Source organism: Momordica charantia (genome assembly GCF_013281855.1).
Source record: "Momordica charantia cultivar OHB3-1 chromosome 3 unlocalized genomic scaffold, Mcharantia_2.0 BLBB01000003.1, whole genome shotgun sequence".
NCBI classification, from domain to species: Eukaryota; Viridiplantae; Streptophyta; class Magnoliopsida; order Cucurbitales; family Cucurbitaceae; genus Momordica; species Momordica charantia.
Window position 1 is genome coordinate 21,839,293 of NW_028275161.1, and position 26,088 is coordinate 21,865,380.

At 35.6% G+C, this 26,088-nt stretch overlaps 7 protein-coding genes across 9 annotated transcripts; 3 read left to right on the forward strand and 4 right to left on the reverse strand.

Annotated features, from left to right (window-relative positions):
• Positions 1-1,751: 1,751 nt before the first annotated feature.
• Positions 1,752-3,071, reverse strand: LOC111008797 (bidirectional sugar transporter SWEET5). Its single transcript, XM_022281608.2, has 5 exons — positions 3,038-3,071; positions 2,702-2,918; positions 2,367-2,528; positions 2,170-2,289; positions 1,752-2,080 (listed from the first exon to the last, which is right to left on the reverse strand). The coding sequence occupies exons 1-5, from the start codon at positions 3,046-3,048 to the stop codon at positions 1,949-1,951; spliced, it is 642 nt and encodes a 213-aa protein (XP_022137300.2). The 5' UTR covers positions 3,049-3,071; the 3' UTR covers positions 1,752-1,948.
• A 4,073-nt stretch (positions 3,072-7,144) lies between these two features.
• On the forward strand, positions 7,145-7,552 carry LOC148212574 (RING-H2 finger protein ATL10-like). Its single transcript, XM_088122250.1, has one exon. The coding sequence runs from the start codon at positions 7,145-7,147 to the stop codon at positions 7,550-7,552; it is 408 nt and encodes a 135-aa protein (XP_087978376.1).
• Positions 7,553-8,927: 1,375 nt separating this feature from the next.
• LOC148212575 (protein DELETION OF SUV3 SUPPRESSOR 1(I)-like) lies at positions 8,928-11,641 on the reverse strand. Of its 3 annotated transcripts, XM_088122065.1 has the most exons (4): positions 11,482-11,641; positions 10,827-10,934; positions 9,212-9,357; positions 8,928-9,078 (listed from the first exon to the last, which is right to left on the reverse strand). In XM_088122065.1, exons 2-3 carry the CDS (start codon positions 10,915-10,917, stop codon positions 9,227-9,229), a joined length of 222 nt encoding a protein of 73 aa, XP_087978191.1. In that variant the 5' UTR covers positions 10,918-10,934; positions 11,482-11,641; the 3' UTR covers positions 8,928-9,078; positions 9,212-9,226. The 3 variants fall into 3 exon arrangements, with proteins under 3 accessions (XP_087978191.1, XP_087978190.1, XP_087978192.1); XM_088122064.1 differs by having other exon boundaries at positions 8,928-9,357; XM_088122066.1 differs by lacking the exon at positions 11,482-11,641 and adding an exon at positions 11,335-11,475 and having other exon boundaries at positions 8,928-9,357.
• A 3,290-nt stretch (positions 11,642-14,931) lies between these two features.
• On the reverse strand, positions 14,932-17,251 carry LOC111008610 (U-box domain-containing protein 19). Its single transcript, XM_022281357.2, has one exon. It carries the CDS (start codon positions 17,187-17,189, stop codon positions 15,144-15,146), a length of 2,046 nt encoding a protein of 681 aa, XP_022137049.2. The 5' UTR covers positions 17,190-17,251; the 3' UTR covers positions 14,932-15,143.
• Positions 17,252-19,881: 2,630 nt separating this feature from the next.
• Positions 19,882-21,994, forward strand: LOC111009053 (spermidine synthase 1-like). The gene is made up of 9 exons (XM_022281982.2): positions 19,882-20,091; positions 20,286-20,362; positions 20,464-20,586; positions 20,676-20,780; positions 20,858-20,930; positions 21,010-21,081; positions 21,164-21,362; positions 21,468-21,594; positions 21,671-21,994. The coding sequence occupies exons 1-9, from the start codon at positions 19,920-19,922 to the stop codon at positions 21,734-21,736; spliced, it is 1,014 nt and encodes a 337-aa protein (XP_022137674.1). The 5' UTR covers positions 19,882-19,919; the 3' UTR covers positions 21,737-21,994.
• LOC111009054 (uncharacterized) lies at positions 21,914-23,717 on the reverse strand. The gene is made up of 4 exons (XM_022281983.1): positions 23,270-23,717; positions 22,734-22,814; positions 22,333-22,472; positions 21,914-22,224 (listed from the first exon to the last, which is right to left on the reverse strand). Exons 1-4 carry the CDS (start codon positions 23,573-23,575, stop codon positions 21,975-21,977), a joined length of 777 nt encoding a protein of 258 aa, XP_022137675.1. The 5' UTR covers positions 23,576-23,717; the 3' UTR covers positions 21,914-21,974.
• A 785-nt stretch (positions 23,718-24,502) lies between these two features.
• On the forward strand, positions 24,503-25,326 carry LOC148212576 (uncharacterized). The gene has a single exon (XM_088121551.1). It carries the CDS (start codon positions 24,570-24,572, stop codon positions 25,062-25,064), a length of 495 nt encoding a protein of 164 aa, XP_087977677.1. The 5' UTR covers positions 24,503-24,569; the 3' UTR covers positions 25,065-25,326.
• Positions 25,327-26,088: the final 762 nt, after the last annotated feature.

Here is a 26,088-nt window from a genome sequence, read left to right on the forward strand (position 1 = left end):
TCCACCATTGACCCCTACTTTTTTTAATTAATTAGACTCGTTTTTTTTAGAATACAACATGTGGGGTGGGGGATCAACTCACAACCTTTTGATTGGAGATATATGTCTATTACTACTGAGCTATGCTCGCTTTGACAATTAGACTCGTTAGTTATAAAAGTAACGGTAAAAATATACATTTTGATGTTTGTAGTATGTTTCTATTTAGTCCCCTAGATCTCAAAAGGGATACAGTTAATCTTGAGGTTTGTAATTAAATGGTCTATCAGAAGTTTACTCATTTCAACGCGGTTGTTAAATTGTTGTGAGTGTAATGATTGATTTGAAAAAAATATATTAATTTAATATTATTTTTATGGTGATTGGACTATCTTATTTGTTATTCTACTTTTTGATCTCTCCTTTATTTCCACTAGCAAATTTCGCCATCGACCATCAACTCGCTGCCACTCGCTTGCCCCTCATTTCAGGTCTAGATGGAGGACGAGAAGATAATCCAATCACCACAAAAATACTATTAAATCAATGCTCATTGCCAAATCAGCCATTCAGTAATTTAACAATCACACACTATGCTAAAGTTAGTTAATTAACCATAAAAATTTTAGAGACCATTTATGATTTAGATTCATTTTATAAAGGTGAAGATTAAAAATGTTTGTTGGGAAAGTATATTTTATCCTAAAAGAAAAATGGAAAAAAAAAAATTGCTCCAATTGCTTGCAGAGGAGTAACTCCTATGGTCAACTTACTTTATCCAACAGGCTTCTCTCTGTTTCTATCCTATTGGAAAAGTATAAAAGAAATTTAATACGTTTAACACCATTTTCATGTTTCTTTTTATACATTTTTTTTTCCTTCGAAATTACATTTTAAAACTTTTCGTTTTGATTCTAATTCAGTATTCGTTTAATTTAAATGTTAATCCAGTGCATAATTAAGTGATAATTTGATATGATGTGGCATAAAGAGTAGACGATAAAATAAGGATGAGCCAAAAAATTTAATCGAATAGATTTTTGACATACTTCTTAAATCGAACATTTTATGATCCACATTTCACTAGTATCCTTATTTATGACGTCTAGGCTAACCTACCCTCTTTTGTCATATCATGTACTAAATCATCATTTATTAGTCCAATCCAACACATTACATGCATCGATATTTAATTAACAACATTTGCCGGAGATTTATTTTTCATTTTTTTAGTATATAGACAAGTAGGAATGAAAGTTCGAATATATGATTTTTTGATTTGAGATACATGCTTAACCAATTGAGCTAGACTCGAGTTAGCAACCATCATGGTTCTAAATGTCCGTCGACATGTCGACAGTTCCCTCAACATATCTATGTTTTCATGGGTTCGACATCAATATGAGGGGTAAATCGACATTTCCAATCATGATATAAGAAAATTGACAAATATGAAAAATATCAATAAAATGTCAATAATACATACATAATATTAATATTAATCATTTTTAACTAATTTAGAAATAGGAAAGTGTTTATTTTATTAATTTAAATAATTTTTAAGATTTTTTATTTTTCTAATTTTTACAGAAATATCTATTGGCATCGACATTTTGTCGATATTTTTATTAATATTTCCATGAAATTGAGACCTCAACTTTTCCATCAACGTACACATTACAAGGCTTGGCGATCATAGAAAAATTTACTAGATTCAAAAAATCAAAAAATCTAAATTCATAATTTAATATAAAATGATAAACGTGGTGTACTGTTTACATCATTGTAATCTGTAGGATTATAAATTTAAGTGGTAAACTAAGGAACTAAGGAATATTGTAAGAATTTTGGTGGGGGAAGAAGAAAGAAGAAACACAGCAATTAATGTACCGATTAGGATTAAATTACAAGAAGTTATTTTAGCTGAGCCTTCAGACGACATGTCGACACCAATTACTCCCGGCTGGAACTAAACGACGTCGTTCATTTGCACTGCTGAAGTCCTCGGGATGTCGTCTTCCTCCCATTTTGTCGTTCTATAGTAAGTGGCATACAGAATCAGCTGTATCAACCCAGAAAGTGCTCCCAAACTATTCGGAATCTGCAAAAGTTTCTTTACACATGTTTTAAATCTTTGAAACACAGATCGAATCAATTTGGTTTCTGCAGTTTTAATTTATATATTCTTACCAAAACATTGGGATCGAATTTGAGTAGAGCGTAAACAGCCCAAATGATTCCATTGCAGAAGCTAGCTAGTGAGAGAGTAAATGGCATATATTTGACGCTCTTTGTTTTGATCACTAGACGCTGAATTATAACGAATGCAATTTCATAAACACAACGTCAATTATAGAATAGGATAGGTTAATGGGAAATGTACGTACCATAATTGTCAATGGCGAGGTATACATGCATATGTTGAAGATGATGCAAATAATACCAACGAAAAAAGTTCTCTCTTTGGTAGTGTGCCACACTTTCATCGTGATAACCACAACACAAGCAAAGAAGATAGCTTCGCAGAGAAGAAAAATCAATAGCTTCTTCTGAAATAACACTCACAACAAAATCAAACATTAAGAAAGAACGCTAATTCAACTTAAGGATGATGTTAAGGATTCTGGTGAGATCTAACAAATTTGTAATATAATAAGTTCAAACGTGTATTTGGTCAAAAAATAGAAGTTAGAACAACTCAAGTCATTGGGGGCAGACTTACTCTCTTAGACCATGGGGAGTAGGTGAAGAAAATGGAAACGTAGACAATCTCAGTGAAGAGACCGATGCTATTGATGGTGACAACGAGGATACTGTCAGGATGAACGAAGGGCATGCCGTAAAACACCCACATGGCGCAATTGAGAACCGTGGCTAAGTAAGCATCTGGCTTGAAATCTTCTACGGCATTTCGCCTTATTATAGCGGTGAACGTGGGGCTGCATTTTCATTTCTCCAAATGAGTCATAAAAACAACGAAACAAAACCAACAAACAATATGATCTCTTTGGGTACACAAAGAAGAGAGAGATTAAATAAAAGCTGTATAGAGCCTTACATGGGAGACATAAACAAACCAAAAGAGATGACATTTCCTAAAAGAAAAAGAAGAAGAAGAAAAAGAATTACCAAATTAATAATTTTTAAAAGAAAAAAAAATTGATTTCAATATTTGATTTGGTTGAAGACATTGTGATTAGAATTCTCACCTATGATACCAACGACTGTTCTTGCGGTCTCTGTGGTCGCCATTGTAATCAGAAAAGGAAAGGCCCCTTCGAAAATAGGCAAGAAAGTGGAGAAAAAGGATAGCGAAAGGAAGAGGGAAGCTTTTTGTGTCTTTTTTTTTTTTTTTTGGGTTTTAATGCTTTTTTTTATTTTTTTTATTTTTGTGGGTTTTGTTTTTAAAAAAGCAATTATCTTTATGAAAAAATGAGGTTTGAAGGTATAAATGGATGGTTGGGGTTTTTAATAACTTGGCTAAACGCAATTAGCGAGCCACTCACTAACTAATTTGCCCTTTTTTTTTTTACTTGTAATTAATTTATTTTAATATGTGGAGTCTTCAACTTAATAATATTTCAAAATTAAACAAGAAAAATGTTCCGACATCAACCACTATGTCACCTGTCTACCCAACGAAACATTCAAAAATCAATAAGTGATGGAGGGCTTAATCCAAACTATAAAATCAAATAACCAAAAGAAAAAATAAATAATAAATAAACACAAACCTACTGCGGAAAAATAAACAAAATAAATACTCAATATATACTTAAAAATAATAGCACCACTTATTATAAAGAGCATGTTCATCTATTAAAATGATTCAACTTAGCTATATATCTGTTATGGGTAAACTTTCACCCACCACGAGGTTGCACCCTGCAGGCTGCGGGCCACAGGTCCCAATCACATTAAAGTACAAGGATTAGAGGTCCTCACAGCTGGCCCATGGACATAATAGCTCGTGTCAGAACCTCAGGCAGAGGGTCTCATAACCAAAACATCGAACGATAGCGCGGAAGTGTTTTTGTCCCTGTTCAATAATCTGCGATACCTATCGATCACATATTGGCAAATAGCACAACATAAATTCGAAAAGATACGTCATCGAGTGTCTTCCTCTTATAAAAGGAGAACCAAATCCCTCCACAAGATGTGCTAACTTCTAGCACACAAATATTTCTTGCTCTCCTACCCCATTTATTTTGATTTTCTAAGTAGTGACTTAGACATTGGAATGTGTCAGGGGAGTACCAATGTGGAGTTTGATTTATTGCAAATACTCTCTAGGATGAGAAACGTGCGTTCTCGCCCATTCAACTGGATCAAATTTCTACCTCAATAATATCTTGAAAAAACTTAATAAAAGAAGTATATTTCATCATGTTCAAATTTAAGGTTTTAATACGATGAAATTAACTTTCACCCTATAAATCGAGTATAGAGGTGATTGATTGAAAACTTGTAATAAAAGTTGAGATGTTTCTTTTCTTTTCCTCCTTTTTTTCTTATATGATAATCGCTCAAACATGACAACAAATGAGGAAAAAAAAAAGGTTGTTTTAAAGGTCTTCATCTCAAGAACTCCTATGTTTCTCTATTAAGATCATAATTTGAAGTTAGGGCCTATAACCCTGGATTGGGCTTAGAGTGAGTTTAACTTTCTAAGCCCAGAAGCCCAACCCCACATTTTGGGTGGAGATCAGTTGAATTTGAATCTAATTGGAAAAATCAAACAACACTAAATATATATTTCCAACCCAAAGTTTAGAGATTCAAATTTCCAACTTTATGTTACTGGAAAAAGAAGTTCCCCACAATTTTTTAACGCTGCATTAAACTTTCAAATATATCATTATTAACCATGTTCAATCTAATTTATGTTTGGTGTTTTAATTTTTCTATTCATTGAATACAACAAATAAAAATGTCTTCCACAAAAAAATTAATAAGAAAATCAGAATACCGAAAATAGGAACATGCAATAAAACAATACATTATACAATTGTAATAATAAAAAAAAATTGATAACCCACAGCACAAAATTTATAAAAATAAACAAACAAATAAATAAAATGTTTGATGTAGAAGAAAATCAATTCAATAATTTGAAGCAATTAATGAGCTGAGAGACAATCCAATTACAGTTGAAAATTTGATGTACATATTATATGATTGGATTCTCTCGATCATGAAGACTTTGTACACATGATTAGATTCTCCAAATTTATAATTAAAAGAAAAGAAAAAAGAAAGAAAAACAATTCAAATTTAGAGATGTGTAAGCTCTTCCACTTGTCTTTTTTTTTTTAAAAAAAAAAAGATTTTTCCAATCAGTTCATGTCATGTGGGGATCTGAATAATTTCTCTTTTTTCTTTGTTTGTGACACATATTTGGTGTTGGAAAAGGACAATTCCAATCATTGGTGAACCTCAACTTTCAATCTCTTTTACAGGTTTTACCACAGATTTTATACCAATAAACATAACTAATCAATAGCTAGAATCTTCGTTTTGGTCTTCTGACTTTCAGTGTCGTATCTAATAATTCTTTAAATTTTATCCCTTTCTTTGGTTTCAAGAAAGATGAAATGATTTTAAATTCTGTGATTTGAAATTCGAGAAATGATTTTAAATTTTTTATCTTGTTTGGAACAAAAATATTTGAAACGAATTAATTAAAATTAGATTTTTTTATTTGGATGTTTACTGGAAATGAAAATAAAATAGAAATTTGACTGATTTAGGTTTTTATTCTAAATTTATTAATTAGAAATTAAAATACGACGAGGTTAAATTGGTAATTTACTTCGAAAGTCTATCAAATCCTACAAAATCCAACCATTTTGATTGGAAAAATTTTTTAAGTAAAAATAGGATTTGAAATATTATTCAATCATGTACTACCAAACAGTAGAATTCATTTGATATCCGTCATGATTTTGAATTTCTTCAAAATGTGAGAATACCAAACCGAACATAAAAATTATGATCTAACAGGTATTTAAATGTTAAAAATATCAAATAAACTCTTAAATTTTCAATTTTGTATTTAGTAGGTTATTGATTTTAGAAAACTATAAAAAAAAAAAAAAGAAGAGTTAGGGATCCATATTATATTTTTTAGTGAGAGGATTTATTAAATTAAAAAATTTAAAAATTCAGCCGTCGCTTTTTAAAGTTGATAAACCTCTGTGATGTAATCCTTTAAATTTAAGAATCGAGATTCTATCCTAAGATGCGAGTAGTAAAGAGGTGGTGTTTAAACATAATTGGAGAACCCTTTCTTGTCTCTCCCACTAATTTTTTCTACACAAAAAGCCAAAAAGCATTAAACTTTTATTTGCAAGATGAGATTCAAAATCGAAACCTAGTATTATTAATCTCTTCCCGTCCAGATAATGTGATTATTAATATTCGTAGAATTCCATTTCAAAATAACTAATAATAAAAGGGTAGTTCATATCTATTATCAATTTTTATCTTTTATTTCAGTGTGAGATTTTTAACATGTTCTTCAAAATCATAACCTTTTTAGTTCATGGATCTTGATTGGATCTCAATTTTGGATAAGCTGTTGGTTGAGCTTTTGAACTCTTATACCATATTAATATTTACAGGGTTGTAGTTTGTTAAAATATTAGATAAGTAACAGATGGCATTCCACGTGGACAACAGGTGATGGAACTTGGTTCTTCATAATTTGCTCTACCTGTCTTTTCTGGATTTCATGGAGGGTGGATGTGTAATTTTGTATGGTGAGGCTTCTTCTCCACTTCTACCCTGAAATGAACCAAACAAAAGAGCTTCCAAAAGGGTGTTTGAGAAATTAGAGAAATTTGTGACCCAAAAAGGACAAAAGCCAGAAGGACACTTGTTGCCAAATTCTTCCCCTTCTTCTCTCTCAGCTCAAACTTTTGAGACCCCACAAAACTCATCACCATCACTCACATGTTACTACTACCTACAGTGATTTTCCGGCCATAAATCCAACCAAAATCTGTAAGATCAAACATCAAAGATGAGTGACAGAGACTAGCTTTCAAGCACTCGTGGCTCAACCTCCACAACCAAAACAAAACAAAACGCAAAGAACAGAGCAACCCCACAAAAAAAGGTTTCTGGGTTTTGCTTTTAAGGATTGAAAATTAGTATGGTTATGGAGATTGCGGTGTCGGCTGTTCTGTTGGTGGTGGGAATAGCTGTTTTGATAGTGATTCATATGTGTATAGTGGGGAGGCTTTTCAGTGGAGAAGGGAATTTTGTGAAGAGAATGTGTAATGAGGATTTGGAGAAGCTTCCTTGTTATGAGTATAAAGAGAGGAGTGGAGTGGAATGTGTGGTTTGTTTGGAGAGTTTCAAAATGGGGGAAATATGCAGATTGTTGCCAAATTGCAGCCATAGTTTCCATGTCCACTGCATCGATTCATGGCTCATCAAGACACCCATTTGCCCAATTTGTAGGACTTGTGCGGCTGTTCCCAAAATTGGGCTCCAGGAAAACCGTGGGGTTCCACAACTTGAGATGAATCGAATACCGATGAATCGGGTACCGTTCAGTGGTTAAAGCATCTCTACTCCTTATAGGGTCGTCGGGTTCGATTTGGGATTCCGGCGTCTTCTATGATGGGACAGGGGAGAAATGGGAGAGAGGTTCACATGGGTGGTATTTTGAGTTTTTTAAGAGTAATTTTCTGTCAGTGGTGGTTCAGTTTTTCAATCAAGTACAGCTGACAAGTAGCAGCCACTTCTGCCGCCGCGTGCAGTGGCCGGAGCCGTCTGTAGGCTGGAAACTATGACGGTAATTGGCAAAGAGGGACTACAGAAGAAGAAGAAGAAGAAGGGGAAAGTGGTGTTCATGGAGAGTTTTGTGGATGGGGATTGTGGTCGAATATTTTTCTTGCTTTTCTAATTTTTTGAAAGGATGTTTCTTGAGTTTGAAGGTGAGGAATTGGGAGATTGTACTTGTGGTTTTTTTTTTTTTTTTTTTTTTGGGCAAAGGAATTTGTGGTTCTATTTTTATTTTTCTTTTTTGTAATTAGAGGCGCTGGATTCCCGGATGCGGTTGTGACGAGACTGCGTCTGCGGCTGTTTTCTTTTTCAACGCTGAAAATAAGAGAAAATTGTGATTATGTCCATTTATTATTTTACTGTTTTAAAATAGAGTTTTAAATGTCTATATATATTATTCAAAAGAAACTAGTTACTTGAAAGTTCTTCTCGGTTACCAATTTGAACCTAGTTCAATAAATTAGGTAATTGAAAAAAAAACACTCACTATTTTCTTCAAAAATATAAGTTAAAGAGTATTTAGAACTTAGACGTTCTTTATTTTTTTATTTTAATTTATCTCCTATACAATTCTCTCATTGGTATTCCTTAAAAAAAAAAAAAAAAAAAAACTCATTGGCCTCTTCCACAACCTTTTCTTACATTTTTTTTGTTCCATTAATCTCATATGCAGAATTGAGAGGCAAGGAGAGAAGTTGAGTGTGAGGGACAAAAATAAAAGTTTAAAAAATTACGAGAGAAATAGAAAGAAAAAAACTGAAGCTGAAATTTTTTTGGTAAAGTATATAGAGAAGTTAAAGGAAAAAAGGGATAGAAATATAACTACAAATAGAGTGAAAATAAATTTGTAAAATAAAAAAATTTATATATTTATTTTTTCTTAATTTTTATGTCACTTCTTTTAACATTTTTTCCCGTTTTCTTCTACTCTAGTGTGACTAGGGCAGACAATTTCATTTTTGACATTTCAACAACACTAGGGACATCTTGCTGGAGAAAAAGGATATCATCCCTTTGCAATGTTGATAATCTCGATTTACAAAAATATTAATGACATTATTTTATTTTAACATATAAAATGGTATATAAGATATGCTTGAAATGTGACATGAACCCTAAAGAACAAACCAATTACCAATTACAAACACTAATTTCTACTTTTGGTAACCTTTTGGACGAAACGTATTATAAATCTCAAGCAAACCACAGTAAGATCCCTGAAGGAAGGTCACGGTCCTATGACAGACAACACAGATGCTATTTTCTTCAGTGCCAATGGTTACAGTTCTCCAATTTTCTCATCTGAAAAGGCAACACTGTTTTAGGCTTATAATGTTCCAAAATACCACCATTTACAGGGATTGAAGACGATATAAAACCACCTTGGGGTAAAAAGGCCTAGTTAAAACATAGATCTTCAAAAATGAAAACATACAAGACTGAACTCTTCTCATTTCTTCTCGGTATTGCTCTCTAATTCTCTCCTGAGCTGCAAAGAGAAGTCGTCGTTGACATCATCATCGTCCCAGTCGTCTTCCCACTGCTGTGTAATTTCTTTTCCTTCTTCTTTGACTTCCCAAACTGTCATTGATATTTTCATTCATAACATCAGAAATGTTTATAGTAACAGAATGCTTAACTTAGCATCCCAATGGAAGCAAATTTTCTATCAAACCCACAAAGATTGCAAAAAACAAGAAGCACACTTTTTCTATTTTTTATCTTTTTTATTTTTTTAGAGAGAACAATAATCCTTGAGAAACAAGCTCTACATCAGCATCTAAGAGTATCTAAGATATGAGCTCCCATTACTTGCGGTGATTATAAATGATTGCATAGGACTAGACATATATCATAGAGTGTCACACTACTTGTGTCACAGTTTTCTCCCTTCTATGATTAATCCATTGACTGATAACTCTCTCTCTCTCTCTCTAGTGAGTTCATCTTTAAATGAAAAAGATACTAAAGAAACAATATATTCATGTTAGCATGATGTAGCATCACTTCCAAGATTCACAAGTAGGTTTATCATCGAGTCACTACACCAGTTAGTAACTTAGCACATACACACGTTTTGCATCTTTCAAGAGCACAGGACGTAAAAATATTCAGATGGTGACAAATGAGATGGGCAGAACATAGTAGCTTACTAAACTCAAGCATGACATCAGCTATAATGTAAACGCATCAACTGAAAATCATGGAATGATGACTCAACCCCCTTCTTATACTTGGCCCCAGACCTCTTACCTCCTTCCTTAAAACACTGTTTCTTTGCCCATGGGGGAGAATTCAAATCAAGCAGCAAAGCATTTCTTCTCACCCCCTCCCCTGCCCCCATCTAAAAAAGTGGGAGCTTCCTCTACACGAACAACTACTTGTGACCAATCAACGAAACATCTTCAAAATCGTTCCAAAACGCGACCATGAGCCTTCTACAAAGAACGTTCCTCCATTTTTCTTATATACAACTAGAACTCCTAGTATTCTTGGGAATACGTAATTGAAAATTTCCATGAAAACTTTACTCCACATAAAGTCTTCCAAAGGTGAAAGGACTTCCCAAAACCTAACAGTAGAATGGCAACCTAGAATATAGTAAGGGCATTCCCCTAAACCGTGCACTGACAGAACTAAATCCAAAAGGCAGGAACTCTGACGCTTTGCTCTCTAACTAGTAGTTTCTTTCATTGATCACTATTATTAGTGTAACTATATTTGACACAATCGCGGCTCATTTTAGAGTTTGGGTAATTGTCACTGTATCAGATAATACAAAATAGTGGCCATCGGTGAACAAGAAATTGTCATTAGGGTTTGGTGTCCCAAATAAAGAATGCTATAGCAATTATCACCGAGTCAGTAACAAGAATTCCCAGACCGTTTACTGCATTCACTTACTTTAGGCTGGAATATCAAGCAAATTATTGCACATCAGACAACCATGAATGGAAAAACAAGTGTAGACTGGAAGTCTGGAACCAGTAGTGAAGAACTCCAAATAAGGGAACGAATTAAAAAGGAAAGTAATAAATCAAAAGTCGTACCTTCATTAATCTCAAACTCTTCAAACTCATCATCATCTTCAAAGAGGTCAATCTTAACTTCCTCAGTCGCCATTTTGGATTCAGTCGCCATCACAAAGTTCAAACTAACTACGGATGTAAGATATAACGAAAATCAGCAATAAATCGCATTAATAAGCAAAAAAGAAATACAAATCAGAAGTCATATCGTGCAAGTTGCACGAGAATTAACTTGATTTACAGAGAGAATGAAACGAAATCAGTTGCCTAATCATAAATGACGATTTCATAACTTCCTTTGTCAGTAAGATAAAAAAGTGAAACCCTAACTTCTCCAATCTAAGATGCCGATTATTCAAGGAACCAGAGGAAAAGACCAATGGATGTCAGGCTGGGCCAAGTAGTTTGCAGAATCTCACAAAAACATGTAATAATGTCATGAGAAAAATTTACAAAATGCCTCTAAAAGAATCAGAATTAAAATTCTCAAAGTCGAAATAGCAAAACACGATGAATCAGCGAAACATACGAATGTGAAAGAAGTACTGAAGAACTCCAAAGAAACTTATAGATCTAAACAAAGAATTCGGAGATCTAAGCAAGTTTAGAATTCGGAGATCTAAGCAAGTTTGCAAGCATGCGTACTGCTTTAAAGAAGAACAGTTCAGAAAATTACATTCGATCTTTTGGACGTAGAGGAGAGAGAGACACAGCGATAGTGGAAGAACCAGCTGAGGAAATTGATACTGAGCCCTAATTATCACCTTCTAGCCCAGCAGTTCGAACCCGGAGGTGGGAGATTTTCGTTTACTCTTTTTTTTTTTTTTAACAATTTCTTCATCTTTTCAAATACAAATAGTAGCCACAAATCTAAAATACAGCCATGAAATTTATAAATTGTTGTTTACATTTTTATTTATCTATCATTTAATATTTGATTATCTTTCTTGAAATAACCGACAAATAATTTAAGTTTTTTAAGTCACATATCTTTAATCAAAAAGTCAGGTTGGAATCTCACCCCATAATATTGTAGTAAAAAAAGAAATTTAAGTTTTTTAGTCAATATAGAAAAGTGAAAATTCGAGGTTGAATAAATATGCATTAACTCGTATAGTTATACTTTGGTTGACTACTAGAGTAATTTAACTTAAATTTATAATTAATTATTTTTAATTTAATAACGTGAAAATGTCTAACAAGTAAAAGCAGTGAAATCAATCTTTTTCGAGTGCCCATCCTCAATTTTTTTTTTTCGCAATAACGCCCATCCTCAGCTTTACTCCCGCCCCTTGAAAAAAATATAAATACAAATTAAGAACTTATCTAATAAGATAGGTGGGATTGGAGGTTTAAATTACAACCAGAAAATAAAAATATAAATATTGAACTCATATGATCAAATATTGTTTAGTTTGAAAAAGGTTGTTGATCTTTTATGTCGAGGGATCGTTTGTTTTATGGGGATCCGAGATTTTCGTGAGATGGATATCTAAATTCTCACGTTTGTTTTACAGTAATGTTAGATATCTTGATATCTCAAGATGCCCATAGGCATCCGAGTCGATTTGGATGACCTTTTAAAACATGGGTTTCATAATCTCCATGACGATGACATACTATATTGACATTTTTGCCTCTTCATTATTTTTCATATATTTTCTCGTATCAAATTTCTTTAGTTTTATTTGTAATTTTATAATTTAAATAAATTATTGACTAATAAACAATTAAGTATATTTATGTATTACACGTAGATGTAAAATAAACTTCAATTAAATTATATTATATCTTCATACTTTTGATATTCATCTTTTTAAAAAAATATAATTTAATAATATAATAAATGAATTTCACCAAATATAACATTTAGGTGTGCTCAAAATACCCGATAACCCAATAAACCCAACCCAACCCGATCGAATTGGATCAGGTCTCGAGTTAAGCCTTAAAATTTTCGGGTTGACCCGACCGATAATAATTTTTTTTAATATATATATATATATATATATTAAACCAGCGGTCTCCCTTTCTCTCTCTTCTCATCTCCCTCCATCCCATTCCTTTCATCTCCCTATAGTTCTCTTTCGTCTTTCCCTCCCCTCTTCTCCCTCCATTGACCCTTCCTCTAGTCATGTAATTAATATGAGAAATTAATACGTAATTTTTTGAAACATTATATATATTTAAAACATTCCAAACCAGATGTAATATAAATATGAGAAATTAAACCTCGTACTTTTAAAAAAATATTTGTATTTTTTATAATAAAAACAAAGAGATAAAAAAAATAGAAACTCATTTTACGTAGAGGTAAAATTTATAACTTCTGCCAAATTTCATCTTCCATCCTCTCTCACAATGGCTTAAGGTTATGTCTCTTGACAAATCAAATCCAACTTCTGATCTATCCCCTTTCCTTGAGTTTGTAAGAGAAGGGAAACGGAAAAAAAAAAACCAATCTTGAGCTACACTAATATTAATATACAAGTATTATTCACTCATCAATATAAACTATGTTTTTATTTAATACGAACAAGCAAAAGAAAAAATAAACCCCACTAATCCATAATTAAATTTTCAATGGAATGAATCACCAAACATGAATTGAGAATTCTTGCGGAATCGCGGAATCGCCGAGTACACAGTCGCATCGTTTTCCCTAAAATTGTGCAAAATATTAAACAACCGCCGTGCCTTCTTGCGGGCCTGCGCGCTTCGCTCCGTCACAAGCAAATAAAGCGGCGCCGCGGCGCTGACCACCGCCTCCTCGCCGGACAGCGCCGAAATGCAGCAATAATTGGCGTACAGAATCAACTGTATCAACTCAAAAAGTGCTCCCACACCATTCAGCATCTGAAAAAGAATCGTTACACATGTTTTAAATCTTTCAAACTTGAACCAAATAGAATCGAACCCAGCCCAATTAGGTTTCGGTAGTTTCGATTTATATATATTCTTACCAAGACAATGGGATCGTATTTGAGTAGAGCGTAAACGACCCAAGCGATTCCATTGTAGAAGCTGGCCAGTGAGAGAGTAAATGACAAATATTTGATGCTCCTTGTTTTGATTAGTCTACGCTGAATTACTAACATATATATAGTTGCATAAACAAAACATTAATTATATAATAGGATAGGTTAATGGACGATGACCGTCAATGGCAAAGTATACATGCTCATATTGAAGCCAATGCAAATAATGCCAACGAAGAAAGTTCTTTCTTCGATAGTGTGCCACAACATCATCATCATAACCATAATAACAGCAATTTGGATAGCTCCACAGACAAGAAAAATCAATATCTTCTTCTAAAATAAGAATCACAACACAATGAAACTAATATAATTAAACTTAACAAAAGATAATTTATAAAAAGTTAATTAGAACAATTCTAGTTGTTATTAATTTATTGGGGTGAGCTTACTCTCTTGGACCATGGGAAGGTAAAGAAGATGGAAATGTGATGATCTCAATGAAGAGACCAATGCTATTATTGGTGACAATGTGGATGAACAAAGGGCGACATAAACAAACCAAAAGAAGAATTCCGAACTTATATTTATTAAAAATAAAAATACGTAATTTGAATATTTGATTTGGTTTGAGACATTGTGATTAGAATTCTCACCTACCAAATGTTCTTGCTGCCTCTGTACTCCATTGTAATCAGAAAAGGAAAAGAAAGAGTGAAGGAAATAGGTTAACTTTCCGTGTCTTTTTTTTCCCTTGGTTTTTTATTTTTTATTTTTGTGGGTTTTGTTTTCAAGATAAAAAAGCAATTATCCTTATGAAAAAAGATTAGGTTTGAAAGTCCAAAGGTATGTGAGAGAGTGAAAGAAGAAAGTGACTAAATTTGGATGGTGGGGGTTCCAATTACTTCGCTAAACGCAAATAGCGAGCCACTCACTAACTAATCCGCCATATTAAATGGAAAGATTCGTTTTTTATTACTTTCAAATTAATTTATTTTAATACGAGTCTTCAACTTAATTATTTCTAAATTAAGCAACAAAAATGTTCAAAATATCAACTAATCCATCATCTCTCTCCATGTATAAATGCGAGCTTCAAAGAAATTTATAATCTATCTCATTTCTTTTAAGAGTTTAGAAGTGAAGCATGCAGAAAACTAATATTATTAAACTATCCTAATATTGATACAAGTATTATTCATTAATCAATATAATCTATACTTTTTCTATGTACAAGTATATTTATATTCTATTATTTACCCAAACAAACATGATAATTGATGAGCTCTTCTAAAAACCGAGCCCATTTTCAAAATTTAAACCGACCCACAATACATAATTAAATTTTCAATGGGATGAATCACCAAACATGAACGGAGCGTTCTTGCGGAGCCGCCGAGTCCACCGCCGCGTCGTTTTCCCTAAAATTGTGCAGAATCTTTAACAGCCATCGTGCCTTCTTACCCGCCTGTGCGCTTCCCTCCGTCACAACCGAATAAAGCGCCGCCGCGAGGGACCGGTCGCCGGCCATCGCCGTCACCACCGCCTCACCGCCGTGGCTGCACAGCGAACGCAGCGCCGAAACGCAGTACTCTCTACCGGTCTGCGAGATCGAAGAATGCAGAGTTCTAATAAGCAGAGGCAGAGCAGAGAATTCTAGAATTGCATTGGCTCCTTCTGAACTCTCGGCCAAGGCTGCGATTACTGCGAGCGAATCGGAAATTAGCTCGCCATTGTCGGAGGAGGCGATTATATCAATTAGCACCGGGATTATGCCGGAATTTATGACCCTTCTGTTGTTCTTCGGGTAGAGTAAGAGCCCGAAAATGGCGACCACTGCGTTCTTTTTCCCACAAATTGTCCCCTCTTTGATGAGCTCGACGAGTCCTGTAATCGACTCCGTGTTTTCTCCGATCAATTTCCGGTATTCCTTGACTGACGACAGGTAAAACAATGTGGCGGCTGCTAATTGACGAGCTTCCAAACAAAACCCAGACTTCAGAACAGAGAGAATTGGATCTAATCCCCCACTTTCCACGACCAAAATCTTCCCGGTGGAATGCTTCGAAAGCTTCAAAATAGCAGCAATGGCGTTTTCCTGTGTGGGTTTGTCCGTAGAGGAGAGAAGATTTAGTAATGGCGGAATTGTCCCTGCTTTTATCAAACAAGACCGATTGAAGATGTTGGATTTCGCCAGCAGACGAATCTCATACGCCGCCTTATTTTTCTCCGCACTCGTTCCGAAAACCAACCGCCGGAGAAGAAACTCCGCCGCGAATTTCATGGCTTCCGCGGCGGCCGGACTGCCGGGAATTATAGTTCGCGTTATATCATGGCTTCTACCGCTGAATTTCGCAAGAGAAATCCCATTATCAGCACAAAATTGATTAATTAGCTTCCTAAGACTCGAATTCGGAACCAGCTCTGGACTCGTCAGCCGCTCCCCTGTTTTGGGGCAGATCAAATTCCCGGCGGCGAGCCATTTCTGAATCGAAGCTCGATCGTAAGTCTGGCCAGTGGATACAGTAACAGGATCAGTCATTAGCTCCAGAGAAATCGGGCATCGAAAATCTTCTGGGTTTAAGCAACTAACAGTCTCTGGATTGCACCGGAGCTCCGCCTGATTCCGGTCACAAAAATCCAGAGCTTCGAACAGAGCCACTCTGCTATAACTCATGAAACCCACCAAACTGCTCAAAATCTGAATATCTCTCTCTTTCAAATCGGAATACTGAAAATTAATCTCCTCCTCCAGGAATTTAATCTCTTCATTGCAATCACTCCACCTCCGAATCTCGAGGTAATTAAGAACCCTTTTAATGGCGGTCAAATCCGGCTCAATCCCCTTTTCGAACTGCTGCAAAATTGCTTGAAGACGCTTCATCGTGCGTTCGTCGTCTTTATCGAGTCCAAATTTCGCAGTTCTCGCTTGCTTAACGATCAATTCAACCAATTCCTTCACTTCATCACTCGCATCAATCTGATTCAACGGCAAAACGTCAAGAGCCGTGGCGAGCGCCCGAATTAGAACCCAAAATTGAGTGGCGACGAATTGGGACTTCATTAACATCCAAAGCTTGGCATTAGAACGCGAGCAATCTTCGAAGAGGAAGAGGATTTTCTGGAAGTTGAGGTGAATCTCGGAAAAACAGAGAACCGCCGAATCTGGAAGAGCGGACGACACGTCGCGAAGCTCCTCGAAGAATATCTGGAGGATGCCGATTTGTCGGATTGCTTCGCGGCCGTTTCTTCGTTGGGTTGCGAAGAATTTGGTTTGGTAATTGCATATGTGGCGGCAGAGATGGATCAAGGAAGTGAGAAGAGTCGCCGGAGAAATCGCCTCGCACGGGTGAACCGCCGGAAACGTGAGAATCCGACGATCGGAGCGGTCGGAATTATGAAACATGGAATCCAAATCGAATTCTAGATCTGTTTTCTTCTTTTCCTTTCGGGAAAGGCAAGTTCCGAATTTAAGAAACGGGGGTTGGATTTGCCGCGAAACTATGTCCACGTGGAGCGTTCTCGTTGGGCATGCGTGGCTTCGTGGATTTTGCTCAGCTCCGGGTTCGGGTCGGGTTTTTAGTCCCGATAACTTGAAGCAAGATCCGGCGGGCTCCACGAACCGACCTAGAAACGTGGACCAATGGGGTGGCGACATGTTACTTGCGGCAAAGGTATTGTCAGCTTGGTCTAAGCAACGTCAGACCCGACTCGTGGCTGGACGCGTGTTTATCCCAAGTCAAATTTGAATCTTATCTAATTACCAAAATTTTTAAAAACACTAAAATTTTAATAAAATAATCAAGGTTAAGATATATTAATATAATTTGTATGTTGATTAATATAATATTGGTTTATATCTCCTCTGTTTTCGTTCCTGAATTTTTAAAATATCTATCTGATCTTCACTTTTATTTTGATTATAATTTGATTATAACATATTTTGAACGTATATATGTATTTTGAGAGTTGTTTAATAAGTGAAAAATAATTTAATAATTTAGTGAAACCAAAATAAGATTCAAACATATACTATTTTGTTTTTTTTTGTTCCGACTTATTTAGTTAAATATTTAAAAATACAAATTCACATTTAAAAACCATTTCAGTACAAAACTAATTAATGAAAGTAACAAGGAGAATGGCACGAGACTCTTGCTAAATAGAAGCAAATATTGATTTGTATGCTCGTGAGGAGTGTCGATTACTCAAAGTTAAACAGTGTCTTAGTTTGTAATATTAATTCCAAAACAAAATAACAATTGTTTTATTTTATTTTTTAAATAAAAAAAGGGGTGGCGTTTGGATTTCCAACAATTTAAGCTGTCGGTAGGTAATGGGTTAGGAAATATTTATTCCCAAGTCTCTGTGAGTGCCTAATTATTTAATCAGAAGCATATGTTAAAAGCTTTTAATTAAGCAAAGGTTGCATTCAGTTAATTAATTCATAATTGATAGGTTTGTGAATTTGTCTAAGGACAGCTAGCAGTCTCATTACATTAATTTAATTACCATTGTATGCTTGGGCATTTGGTCCAATACACACTAATTTGAAAAGAAAAAAAAAAGAAAGAAAAGAAAAAATATATATTTGAAGAAAAAGAAAAAAGAGGCTCGTTTTGAAAGGAAAATTCAATGGAGTTCAATTTTATAATAAGATATTTTTGGTGGTACGTGCGTCGTATGGTAATGATACCGTGTGGCTTCATGGGCATGGGCATGGGGCTATCGTTGTCAAGAAAGAAAATAAAAACACAAAATTAATAATAATTATAATAATAATAATAATAATGCTGAATTTTGGTTGCATTGATTTGATTTAGACTGATGTTGGTGAGGGAGAAAGCAACAGATTTGTATTTGAATTGGAGCAATCAATAGCATTTTGACACTTCAAACGCGCTTGATTATTTCATTCCACACCATAACAAACTTAATTCTTTTTCATGTCAAAAAGAGAAAAATAAATAATAAATAATAAGATGTGTAGTTTTTTTTAAGAAAAAAGAAAAGGAAAAAGAGAACAACAACCTAGTAGAGTTATCAATTACTATTGAACATGGTTACTCAAAATAAATTAAAAAAATAACTATCGAACTACGCTTGTTTAGGCATATAATTTAGACTAGTTAATTCTATGAGAATGTGCAAACGATATATAATTGTGTAATAAGGAAGATGTCAGTAATTTGGTACTTGGTAAGAATAATGGAAATTTTTTTTAGTAGTATCATTCACAATTTGATAGGACCCTACACCAAACCATTGAAAATAATACTTCATGCATTCAACCAATAAAATTGATTAAAATTGAGTATTATGAAAAATTTTCCATTAAAACAAAAAGAAAGACTCTTTTTGCCATTTTCTCACCTCATCTATGGGATTTTTTTGGTTCTCTAGGGGTGAATAATCAAACCAGGCATTACATTGAAATTGCTAGGGAGGACTTAGTTTATCCAGGGTTTGCATCCCCTCTCTTTCCATACTAATTAAACAATGTATATATTTCTGGAACTTCAATAAAGCAAGTCACATTTTAAATTAACCAAAAGGTTCGGTCTCAGTATTAACTGACTCATATGATGTGTCATGATCAATCTGAATATAATTCAACTGGTTTAGGCATCTATCCTCAATTAGAAGCTATGTGAGTTCGAATTCCAATCTCATTTGTTGTACTTAAAAAAAAGAAACTCATATCTCGAAATGATAAGAATGATGATACTCAAAATGCCTTTCTAATGAATGTATAATAGATATGAGTGAGTTGAACTAACAGAAGAGTCTCTTGCCATTTTCTATTCTACCAATCACACCCAACACCAAAAACTTAGTGTAAAAAGAGAAAAGCTCAACAAAACAAAGTTCATTTCACATTGAACAAAAAACCAAACAAAATTGAATGTCTAAGATTCCCTCAAAAACCCTCTCTCCATTCTTTCTTTGTGAAGTGGCAGCATAGAGAGATGGATTGCAGAGCACCACTCCCATTTCATGCATCGACTGTTACGTTACTCTTTTTAACTTCTCTCTTTTTCTTCCTATCAAAAATATTATTCAAACACACACTTCCAAACTACTATATATATGTAATGCCCCAGACTCACTTATCCAATACACCACATTACACAAAATGGCCTTCCAAACTGGCCTCTCTTCTTCTTTTCTTGAATCTCATCTCCATGTTACACCAGTTAACGTTGTTTCTCAAAATGTCACTCAAAATGGAAATGGTATTCAAAATAGCGCTTCTCTTTCTCCCGTGTTTCCCGGCTACTATGCTGATCTTGCTCCAAGCTGGCCCGGTATTTTCTCCACTCCCACATGTTGCAATTTCAGACTTTTACTAAATGAGATTCTTACATTTTAGGTTACCATATTAATAACCAAACAATAAAGGACCTTAATCAAAGTATAAGCATAAAATATATCATTAATGTTGTATTTCCTATTTCTGATAATCAATTTGTATCCACTCTTTCATGACCTTATTAAATAGAGGAGGCACATGTGTATAAGATAGAGAAGATCATATTCCAAGAGAAATCGCAGTATCAAGATCTTTTTGTTTTTCAGGTATTTTATTTATTTTATAGTTTCCTTAACTGAATATTATATTATATTATATTATATTATACTAAGTGATTTTTTTATATATATATAATAATTGAATGCAGACAGCAACACATGGGAAGGTTGTGATCTTGGATGGGTCTCTTCAACTCACAGAGAAAGATGAGTTTGCTTATCAAGAAATGCTCACTCACCTCCCACTCTGTTCTATTCCCAATCCCAAAAAGGTAACTTTACTTAAACTGATGGATTAATGAGATATATGAAGTTGTCTTGTGAGCTAATTTGAATACGAAATTCAACATTTTTCCTATAGGTTTTGCTCATTGGAGGTGGTGATGGAGGAATTCTTCGAGAAGTATCTCGACATTCTTCTGTGGAGCATATTGATATTTGCGATCTTGACAAAATGGTGATAGATGTATGTTCTACATCTAAATATGATATATTTTAGCATAAAAAACTTGTTTCCATCCTAACGAAATGGTGTTGCTTTAGGTTTACAAGAAGTTTTTCCCAGACATTGCTGTTGGATACGAGGATCCTCGGGTGAATGTAACCATAGGCGACGGTACGCAACAGAAAACTACTTGTCGTTCGTTTTTTGTCTTTCTCATGTCGTCTAATGACTGTAAAACTTGTTTGTTTAGGTGCGGCGTTCATCAAGTCTATTCCTCCTGGCACCTATGATGCTATAATACTTGATGCATTTCAAGGCATGGGTACGTCTTTTTTCACCCCTTCTTCCCAAAGACTTCAAATAGTCATCAAACAGAGTCTAAATTCACCAGATTTGAATGCCAGGTGCTTATGCAACTGAGCTTTCAGATAAAGACTTCCTTGAATCGATAGCGAAGGCTCTGAAGCCCGGCGGGGTGATGTCGACCCCTGCAGATAGTGTGTGGCTCAAGAATTTTGCCATGGAAGATACCATAGCTCTCTGTCGTAAAATCTTCAAGGGATCTGTAAACTACGCTTGGACCTCTGTTCCTTCTTATCCAAGGTAAACCAACCCAAACCCATTGCTTTCGTTTCCAAAATTCTTTCTTTCTGCAAAATCTGGATTTTTCTGATCGTTTCTTTTCCCTCCTGAATGACTCAAATTCAGCGGGGCGATCGGCTTCATGCTCTGCGCAACCGATGGTCCTTCAGTGGACTTCAAACATCCTGTGAACCCATTAGATCCGATAAATTTTGGTGTTGCAAAACGACCCCCCATGTTCTACAACTCAGAGGTGGTTTCTTTTGCCCACATTTGTTCCTGTTCACATCCCCTATTCTAACTCGGCTGTTTTAACTCTGCTGCTGTAGATTCATACCGCTGCCTTTTGCCTGCCTGCTTTCGCGAAGTTGGCGATGGGTTCCAAGTATGCATGAGAAACTCGGGATTATGTGCATAATAACAAGCTAAGCATGATGTCATGTTTGCTCAGAAGTAGTTGCCATGGCCGTGGATCTAAGACATCAAAAGGGCTGAGTTTACCTACACAGCCTATACTATACTACAGTCTTGCAAATTCACAATTCAGTGATTTACCAAATGTAATCTCAAAGTGAAAACGAAGAAATAGTTGTCAATTGATATATTTGTGATAATATAAGAAAAATTCGTCTATTACAATGGGAGTTGTCGGATTTCAAGATCTTTTGGATGCATGGACTTTATACAAAGATAATGAGGTAGAAAAAAATAGAAAGCAAGAAACACTAGAACTCCGAGATCAGCCTCTTCACCGACAGCTGGTCGACGAGGGCTAGCCCAGTATATCTGGCTTGCACACCACATGCTATACAGGGTAGCTACTACTACAATAAGCTTTACTGACTGATACGATTGTTTCCAAATGGACTTCGCGGACTTCACTCTGTCTCATAATATATAGAGAAAGCATGAGAGAATGCAAAAGATTCAATAGAACCAAAATGGCGCACAGGGTAAATGAATAGAACGAATATATTTAGTATTCACACACCTGTTAATGTAAACAAACCCCCCGATTAAGCAAATGCACAAGAATCCGACTATGACTACGGCATCTGGGTTGATTGGTGCTCGGTTCGCCCACCAACCAGTGCTCAATATCCAAGTGTACATTGATGAATGCCCGTTTTCCTGAAAATTTGGCGATACATGAATAATAGTATAACTCATATTCAGACGATATGACTCAAAGAAAGCTGCACATTGATGAACTTATGGATCAAAAAGAAGGATATATCAGTAGTACTTCTCATCTCATCGGATAACAGATAGTAATAACAAGGTATGGTTTCCCTTGCATCCTCCCAGATAATGAGACTGAGAGAACTTAAATTCAGTAGGCAATGGGGGGAAAATGGGGTAAAGAACTTAAATTCTAGATGTAAACTTTACCTCAAATAAATGATCAAGAAAGAAATGTGAAAAAGAACCAGCTGAGATTAACAACAAGCATTGCCTGGTATTAAGAGAAACCTACATCAAGAGAGCAAAAATTAGACAAGGATGAAGGTCAAATATTTCGAGACAATCTACAAAAGGATTGACAATATTTTTCATTTCTCGTCACAGGATGCAGCCAATTTATAAATATGCCAATTGAGTAAAAAAATTAAAAAAAAAAAATAGATCACATAGCACGGTTTCAAACCATAAGATAAAAACAAATACCACATCGTCCTAAAAATTTTGATCTTCATGCTTGCAATCAGTCCACGTGAGCATAAATTACTAAATGGAAACAATCCACAAGAAACAAAGCCATAAGAACTATGAAGTAGTGAAATTAGACCCAGTTAGATAATTCGCATAACCAACAACCAAACAATGATCCAAGAATCGAACACAAAATTCCAAAATCTTCCCACATCATCTACAAGATAATGTTTCAAGAAAGCTAATCAACGAAAGTACGAACTGAACTGACTCACCCCAAAGACAGAATCGAGAGCCCCCTTCTGAAGCAGAACAGAGGAGAGGAAGGAGTAGAAAAGGCAGAGAGGAAGACCCAGAATGAGGATGTAAAACAAGGGATGGTGGATGGCGTCGGGAATTGAAGATCCCGAGAACCCGAGAATGGAGGCTAGCCATTCGGAGAAGGAACCGATGTCGGGGCCGAAGAAGGCGTTGATGGTGTAAACGAGAGCATGGTGCGGGCTGAATCTGCCGTCGCTAAGAGTCATCAGAGCCATGCCTGAGCCCATGGCGTAGAGCATGTGCGGCCCAGGACCAGGCATTGTTCCGTCTCAACGATCACCGCCAATAGAGCCAAGAGGAAGCCATTAATTCAACTGGGTCTTGTAAATTGAAAATTTTATCATCGTCCTCAATTGAACTGAAAGCATCTCAAAAGAACCTATCTCAGAATGATTTTTTCCTTTCCCATGATGCCAGAGTTTTGACTTCCATCTAGGTGTTCTGGGCTTTGCATATATTGGGCTGGTCTTTTCTCAATTTCTGAAGAACCCAAATTCTGCATCCCAAGGGCCCACGGCCCAATTTCCCCAACTACTCCAAAATTCGTCGTCGAGTACAATTTCTGACAATTTTCCTATTTTTTCCCTCTATTACTTATTATACAATAAGAAGCCGTCGCCGTCCACTTGAGATATAGATATCTTTTTCTTTTTTGTAGTTGGACACCTTTTTCTATTAAATAACATTTAAAAGTCAATATTGCAAATAACAAGCCTACAAAGAAATAAAAGATGTAATATAGAAATGGAAAATAAATAAATGTTTAATTTATAGAAGATAAACAAAATAGTGAATATTAGTTAGTGGGTAGGAGCGCCAGCGAGGCAGATTCCGTTTATCCTTAACACAAGTAAGTGGGACCCACCATCCCCTAATCATCGCTCATTTTTCAAACCACATCCTTCTGATGCCAGCAAATCCCGGGCCCCACTCTTTTGTACTGTCTCATTCTGTCCGCGAAGCACCAGAGTACCCTCTCCTCTCCCGCAACGACATCGTTTCGCTATGGACAACGGCTCGAAATCCCGTTTTCTCCTTTCTTTTTTTTTCTGATGCGCAATAATTATTCTTTAGTGCTCCTTTCCCTGTCACGGATAACCCAACTACCGGATAACAATCATTGGGGCCCACCACTTGACTGGCAGTCCCCGGTCGCCCACTGTTTCTTTTAAGCCGTTGGATCCTTCAAAATTGTATATACGGGACGGGACTGGAGCGTAATCCCACTCCGAATCTCTCTCGCTTTCTCTTTTTATGGCCATGGGAGACCGTGACGGAGCATCCAGAGAATCGGAACTCGCCGGAGAAATCGACGGCGCCGATGCTCTCTTGGCCTCTCGACGCTATTCCTGTCTATGCTTCCCTTGCTTCCGATCCCACCCTTCGCTGCCCGACGAACCGTCTTTCTGGGAACGGGTAAAATCAAAAGGGCCCAAGTTCGACGGCGACGATCACTGGTGGAGCGGCGGCCTCAGATCCCTCAAGAAGCTCCGTGAATGGTCCGAGATCGTTGCCGGCCCCAGATGGAAGACCTTCATTCGCCGCTTCAACCGGAACCGGACCGCCGCCGTCAAGCTCGGTAAATTCCAATACGACCCCATCAGTTACGCTTTGAATTTCGACGAGGGCCCTGCCGGCGATGTAGATTTCGAAGGCGACGAGTACAACGGCGGGTTTCATAACTTCTCCGGCCGGTTTGCTTCCGTGCCGGTGGCGGTGAAATCGTCGGCATCTGCAGCGGCCGGTTAGGGCGCCGGTGGCTTTCTTTAACGTATCTTTTCGACTGATGAGCTGGAAGTTGACCGTGTGCGAGGAGTCGCCAATGGCGGCGGTACGCGTGTTCAATAAAAATTAGTTTACTTTTTTCTTTTTGCGGGGGTGACGTGTAGCGAGAAGATTGGTGTTTATATTCTTATAGTTGATACAATTTTATTTATTTTTTCCAATTAAATATGTATAATTAAGAATATCAAATAGAGTTTTATTTATATAAATTTTTACAGTGTGCAAATATTTATGTTTCTTTTCTTTTCTTTTTTTTTTTAGTAGGGAAAATATCTATGTTTTTTATTCTTTAGGTGCAGAAGAAAGAGGTATATTCTATGGTGGTGTTGACATTGGTTAAAAATATAACACCGATGTTCTTTTCAATAAGTTGCATATCTTATATTAAAAATAAATCCCCGTTTTTATTTGTCAAACAAAAAAGTATATATATTGTTGACTCATCCATCGTTGGGGACCGGGTGCTTTTTCATGCTAATGAATTATGTTACAATTGAAGAATATTCGTAGTGCTCTTGGGTTGAAATTTTTAATTTAAAACAATTTAATATTTCAAGTTGACATACTTTTATGGAAATTTCAATGGATGGTAAATATTTATAAATATACCAACAAGATTGGGGAAATAAGGCAACTTTTCATAAAATTTGAAGGACTATTTAAATATTTTTATGTTATTTTCTTTACTTATCAACCTATCAGTGATAGTCTCGTAACCCAATCAAAATATTTTATGGTTGGGTTGGATTGAATTTATCATTTAATAAGAATTGTTTTAGTTGAATAAATTTACCACTTGAATAATTGGCCATTGGGTTGGGTCTAAAAAGTACCTCGATCCAATCCAACTCAATTCATGAACACTCTTAGAGTAGAGAGATGAGTTTCCTCCTCTCCGATGACTGAAACGAGGGAGAATCCAGACCACGCATTAAATTCTTATAAGTAGAAACTGTAAATCAATCGTTCAACTTTCATGATTTTTGAG